The 7,305-nt window shown below is 34.2% G+C and overlaps 1 protein-coding gene across 3 annotated transcripts in view; it reads right to left on the bottom strand.

Moving 5' to 3' along the window:
• Positions 1 to 7,305, bottom strand: part of LOC106467063 (spondin-1-like) — a 38,247-nt gene that overhangs the window by 7,288 nt on the left and 23,654 nt on the right. For all 3 annotated transcript variants that reach the window (XM_022395875.1, XM_022395870.1, XM_022395878.1), the window contains exons 10-11: positions 5,799 to 5,967; positions 2,630 to 2,825 (exon numbers count right to left, since the gene is read on the bottom strand). In XM_022395875.1, the coding sequence (XP_022251583.1) occupies positions 2,630 to 2,825; positions 5,799 to 5,967 (365 nt within the window). The remainder of the gene's footprint in view (positions 1 to 2,629; positions 2,826 to 5,798; positions 5,968 to 7,305) is intronic.

Genomic DNA, 7,305 nt, shown 5'->3' on the forward strand with positions numbered 1-7,305 from the left:
AAAGATGGGACACCTTCTGTACACAAATAAACTCAAAAACAGATCCCAAAGATTTCTGGTCCCATATAAAGCTACAAAGTCAAAGAAAACAATTATCACCACCTGCCCTAAACTTAAACATAATAATAAACTAGCATACACGAAAAAACAGAAAGTACACGCTTTTAAAGAACAACTCCAAAAAACATTCAAAACACCAGACGACTCAAACATGAACAACCACTTCATGAACATAATAAATAATTATATCACAACCAATCGTACTATATATACACCACACTTCAATAAGGACACTCAACGCAATAGCACAACAACAGAAGCAGAATATTACTACACAACAAAACAACTTATCAAACCCATCACAGTAGCAGAAACACAAGAAAACATAAAACTTTTGAAAAAATAGGGAACCAGGACAAGACATAATTCAAAACATATAATTCAAGAAAGGCCCTATGAGATTATTAGAACATCTCACATCATTACACAACTTATCTCTAAAAACAGGATACATACCAAACGCTTGGAAACAGGCCGATGTTCTTATGTTCCAGAAAGAAGGAAAACCAGCGAATAACCCGAAAACTATAGACCCATAAGTCTAATAAGCAATCTAGGAAAATCAGTTGAAAAAATTATAAGTAAAAGACTCATAAATTACCTTGAAACCAAATCAATACTCCCGGAAATACAAGATGGCTTCCGAAAAGCAAGACAAACAACAGATCATTTGATAAGATTAACAGAAGAAATAATAATAAACAAAAAACAATGTAAAGTTACATGCTTCCTAGATGTTGAAAAAGCATTCGATAAAATGTGGCACAACGGACTCAGATACAAACTGGGATTCCCCATAGAAATTATTCGCTGGGTTTCTAACTTCATGGAAGATAGGAGCATCAGAGTAAATGTTGAGGGCACCTACTCCGAGTGCTGCACTCCGGAGACGAGTGCCCCTCAAGGAGGAGTACTTAGCCCTACACTGTTTATCATGTTTGTCAGCGACATACCTGTCAAAGACCCAAACTACACATTCTTCTCACAGTTCACAGATGATGTTGCAATATGGTAGAGTGCCCTAAACCCAACAACATACAATATACACTCACTATTAAACGAAATAGAATTCTACTTTAATAAATTCTACTAAAATTAATGTGCACAAAACAAATATCATATTATTTATAATATCGTACAAAACAAGAAATTAATACCACAGTTATATCTAAACGGGACTCTCTTACAGGTAGCAACATCAACCAAATTCTTAGGGATTATATTTGACTCAAAATTAAACTGGATACCACATATTAATAGCATAAAAACTAGAATTTGGAAAAAAAGCGAGTTATCTTAGTAGTCTGACTGGCAACAACCAAGGAGCTTCACCAGAAAACATAAAAATTTACAGAACATACATAAAACCAGTCCTAGAATATGACTGTATAACATGGATAAATGTATCAAAATCACACGTCAACAAACTACAGTAAATACAAAACTATATTTTAACGAAAGTATATAAAGTTCCACGATCAACAAACTCAGAATTTCTACACAACTATTCAAACATGCCAACTCTATCAAACTCCTGGATAACTCGCTTCAATATTATAAGAAAAATATTAATGAAAATGAACTGATGAGCAAACTTTTTAAGTTACATGATGAACCAAGCCCTAAGTACCTCTCCTCTCTAAACATCATAAAGTTGAAACTTACTGGCCAAATAGTGCTAGGCTAACTGAATCCTAGACACAAACGTAGCTCTATTTTAAAATGGTTTTGTATGTAAAATTAGGATTAGGTGTGTGAGTGTGTGTGTGTATGACTACTAAGTGGAACTGTGTTGTGAACACGGACTAATAGTGCGATCATACATAAGTGAAACTAGTGAAAATATACGAGTTAATATTACCCCATGAATTGGGCATGGCATGAAAATTGCGAACAATGGACAAAATGTAACATACTGTGAGTAATGCAACAACATAACAGGGTTAATACCAAGGATTCAGTAACAGTTCAAACAAAATAACAATTCCTGAGAGGGAGGAAGAGGTCAACGCTGAACCTGACCCCCCCCCGGTCTGATGAAGAAGAAGAAGAGAGTTGGAGACGACGATAACCTAACAAAACTTTGCTCTCATTTTACTCACTCCTTACAAGCATTTTTTTTTCCATTTTAAAAAGTTATTAGAAACAGATAAAGAAAATGTTGATTTTGCTGATATCACTTGCAAAAATTATTTTAATTTAAAGGGGGCGCAATGGAAACTTTGCTGACTTAGGAGGACGCCCCTATTTAAAGTTTGGAAAACACTGAATTAGGCCCTTTGCTCGCTGTAACTTTCGAGTTGAATCTGACTTAAGAAGGTCACTTCGTGACTAAAAACGTGTGTCAAAAATTAGGTAAAAGGAATTGTTTGACTAAATTATCTATAGTACCTCATCGCCCCCAGAGGCACAGCGGTATATCTGCGGACTTACAACGCTAGAAACTGGATTTCGATACCCGTAGTGGGCAGAGCACAGAGAGCCCATTGTGTAGCTTTGTGCTTAACTTCAAAAACAAACAGTACCTCATCATAACGTGCTATTAAATACTGTGATGTTCCTTACTTACCTTTAGCGTTTGAAACCTGAGAAAAGCAATCCGAATTTTCATCCTTGCACGTATTTTTCTGCATGAGATCTGTGTTGCACAAACCTGTTTCCAACGGATTCGGATAAAGTCGGATGCGGAATTTTGTCCCTTCGCCACAAGATGAGGTACAAGGTGACCACTCAGACCAATGAAATATCGCACACTTGGAATTCTTCTGAACAAGCAACAGAAAGAAAGATATTTTTGAACTGTTATATATTACAGATTTGGCTTCGTTTCGTTAACGTGAACTGGAAATATCATGATTTAATATATTTTAAAAGAAAGCACAAGCGGAGGATTGTAATTCGTCTGAAACATTTTAACGGACTTCAACTATATTGAAGCTTCCTAGAGATGTGACGTTTCGCTCTCTTAACACTGACCTGTTCATCAGTTATTAAATATAGTACTTATAATAACAATGTAAATATGAAACTTCGAAATCGAACATAATCTGGAAAAGTTTTTTATTATTATTCTAATTTCGAGTTTAAGCTTACAAGGAGAGTTTTCAAACATCGTTTACTTATAAACGTATAATTCAGTATCAAAGCGCTGATGTTTTGACAATGAAATATTTGAAATAAACTTTCTGTTAAAACAAATTAAAATCTTACCCTATTTGTCGATGTACGGCGCACACTCGTTTATTAATATCATATATGTTTTACAAAATTATTTTGATCTATTTTTTTCCCTGCTGGCGTATTCTAGTGATTAACGTGTCGGCCTGGGTATCGAAAAGCCAAAGGTTTGTGCTACGACATGCTGCTGATCGCCGTTCATATTTTCAATTGTTGGAGCGGTTATAATTGTGACATTCATTCCCACTATATTCGGTTAAGAGTAGCCGCGTAGATGGCGGGTGCTATAGCCTATTTGCCCTTCTTCTAAACTATGGATGACTATTGCCTAGACCACAGAGGTCTCTGACTTGCCCGTTTATACCTTTTGTTGTATAACGAATAATGTTAAAGAAAAGTATTATAAACATAAGAACAGAGTTGGTCAAACGAGAAATTAGGAAAGCAAAAAGCATATGAAAAAAGGTTGGCTGAAAATTAATACTAAGGATTTTTTCAAATACACTAAGGGTGAGTAAAATGTTAAAATTGGAGTAGGGTCTTTGAGGGATGATACAGAAAGGCTAATATCTGATGATTATTGGATGGATGGTTTATTAAATTCTACTTTTTTAGCATGGTTTCACTTGGAGAAGCTCCCCAGTGGCCCAGCGGTATGTCTGCGGACATACAACGCTAGAAACAGGGTTTCGATACCCGTGATGGGCAGAGCACAGATAACCCATTGTGTAACTTTGTGTTTAACTTCAAACAAGCAAACACTAGGAGAAAATTTTGACTTAGTAATCTTTTGATATTCCTTAAACCGTTTACTGCTTACGTAGCTGAGGATACGAGGGTGTATTTGTTGCATCTGGATTTTCAGAAAGAATTTGACAATGTATTACACAAAAGGATTGTTAAAAAGCTATATCTGTAGGTGTGAGGGATAGGTTGGCTTACTGGATAGAAAAATGCCTGGATGGAAGAAACCAGAGATGTTATAAATGGGGCTCAGTCAAACTGGATTAATATCACAAGTGGGGTACCCCAGGACTCAATGTAGGACCTTTGCTCATTTTGATTTACATCAATGACATGGATGAAGGAATGGTCAATAGATTATTTAAATTTGCTGATGATATCAGAGTTTTGGGTGTTGCTGACTGTGAGGAGGATGTTACTGATTTACAAAAAAAAATGGTTTGTTTGGTGAGTTGGGTGAATAAATGACAGATGACTTTGAATTATAATAAATGTAAGATAATGCATGTAAATGTAAGATATCACAATTTGAATTATGGGCATTATTTTGATGGGAATAACCATAACAGTCTTATGGAAAAAATATATTGCTTTTCTGTTTCATCAGTCTCTTAAGACATTCAAGCAATGTGTTGTTGCTAATGGCAGATCAAATAGGATTTTAGGTTGTATCTACACAAATATTGAATAAAAGTCTAAAGAGGTTATAATATCAATGAATAGATTATTGGTTAGACCACACTTGGAGTACTGTGTTCAGTCTTGGGATCCTTAACTTAGAAAGGATGTTGAATTGCTGAAAGGGATTCAGAGGAGGACTACTAGAGGGTTGTCATACAAGGATTGGTTAAGAACTCTGAACTTATCAAGGAGAGTTAGAGAGCATATGATTGTGGTGTTTAAAATTGTTAAAGGATGTGGTAGTGCTGAGGCATAATCTTTATGGTTTTTAAACGTGAAACTATTAAGATAAGTATAAATTTTGGCAGAGTAAGAGTCATCTTCAGCTAACACAGCTTACTTCTTCTGAAAGGGTGGGTGGCCTTCGGAACGGGTTGCCTTCAGATGTGGTAGATGCAGTTAATTTAAGGATGTTTAATGGAATGCTTGATAAGTATTTGAATGATAAGAGATGATTTTAGTTTTTTAATGTTTAGTTTATTGTTTATAGAACAGAACGGCCTAGATGGATCAAAAGGTGCCTTGTTGTCTTTTAATGTTATGTTACCTTAAGGTGCCGTTCAGGTTGAAAATGCCAAATACTGCCTTACTTTTTTGCTCGGTATAATTGAGTTTAATATTTCGATCATAGTGAAATAGCATCAGATACTAAGTATTCAGACGATTACTCTCGGTATTTGTATTTGATATCATCATAGCTGAAAACTAACCTAAATGGAGCTCAAATGGCTCACAGGTAATAATTAATTTTTGATTTATAAGCAGGAATATCCGTCTGCTCATATGTGATAGCGATAAGTTCGAAGCGCTTTGAGGAAGGAATTTCAGCAATGTTTCGAAGGTGGTATATAGTTGCTATAGATTGTTTCTTTTTCCATTTTATTGTACTTTATTTTGCATATATATATATATATGAATACATATAATTTGAAGGTTAAAAGAAGAAAATGGCCGACTAATCGTCTTCGTCAGTGTTTACAATGTAAGTTTCAACAGTAAACTGAACTAGGCACGCTTTTTTAAGTGTGAAAGTATAGTTTGTGAATAGTAAATATTTAAATTGTTTATATTATGCTGTTTAGATTAAAGTGTTATTTCAATTAGAAGCTACTTACTGTATAAAATTTAGGGCTTACCTCACAGCTAATAGATTCCGAACACGAGCGCTGTTCCAGCAGGTCTTTCCGACAAATTTTGAAAGCTTTGGTATTGAGGTAGTTTCTACGACGTGATCGTGAACCAATTCCACAAGTCACGCTACATGTTGTCCAGTCACTCCAATTGCTTGTTTCGCAGCTAATATTCCTGAAAGTGTTAGAAAACGTTGTACCTACTGGTATTGTCAGTGCATTTTAAACCACTAATTGTAGTTACAACTAGTACCATGTTCCTTATGTTTTAAATCACTAATTGTAGTTACAACTAGTACCATGGTCCTTATGTTTTAAAACACTAATTGAAGTTACAACTAGTAGCATGGTCCTTATGTTTTAAACCACTAATTGTAGTTACAACTAGTACCATGGTCCTTATGTTTTAAAACACTAATTGTAGTTACAACTAGTACCATGGTCCTTATGTTTTAAGTCACTAATTGTATTTACACCTAGTACCATTGTTCTTATGTTTTAAATCACTAGCTATAGTTACACCTAGTACCACTGTTCTTATGTGTTAAATCACTAGCTAAAGTTACAGCTAGTAACAACGTCATTATATCTTATAACATTATAGTTCAACTAGTATCATTCACGGTACTTCTTAAAACTTTACCTATAGATACAGCTAGTACCATTGGCAGTATGTTTTAAAACTCTAATTATTGTTGCAGTTCGTAGCATTATCAGTATGTTTAAAACTTTTAGTATAGCTACATCTAGTATCATTGTCAATATATGTTTAAACAGACTAATCCAAGTCTTTTAACCGAAACGATAAAGACTAGTAAACAACTTCCTTTCCAGACTACCATAAATAGCCATACATAATAACGGTATTCATATGGCTAAAAATCATGCATTCTATAAAAATAAAGGTCTAACTTAATGTATCACATCGAGCTAAATAAACATGTTGTATTCGAAGAAAACAACTGGGTCGGTAATGGCGACTAAATGTCAAAGGTCAAGTTAAACATAAATATCAAATAAACGATTCATTCTGTAATTTTTGGTCAACGACCTGTATCTTTTGGTTACCGTACATTTCCTGGATAGTGTAAAATTAACGTAACTTGGATAGAAGCGATTAGATGTAACAATCTCCAACCTTAAACACGCAGCCACCTATAATTAAAATCACATTTTATTCATCTGAAACTCTAGGTTTTATGCATGAGAAATCCTATGTTATAAAACAACGGCAAACTTTATTATACATGAGTAAAATCATATTTCAATCAACAAAAACACAGTTTTCTTGTGTACGAATAAAATCATATTTCATTCATAAACGGTACAATTTTATTATACATGGTTAAAATCATGTTTCATTCAGCGAATGTAAAACTTTATTATACATGGTTAAAATCATGTTTCATTCAGCGAATGTAAAACTTTATTATACATTAATAAAATCATGTTTCATTCAGCGAATGTAAACTTTATTATACATTAATAAAATCATGTTTCATTCAGCGATGTA

Source organism: Limulus polyphemus, unplaced genomic scaffold (genome assembly GCF_000517525.1).
Source record: "Limulus polyphemus unplaced genomic scaffold, Limulus_polyphemus-2.1.2 Scaffold77, whole genome shotgun sequence".
NCBI lineage: Eukaryota > Metazoa > Arthropoda > Merostomata > Xiphosura > Limulidae > Limulus > Limulus polyphemus.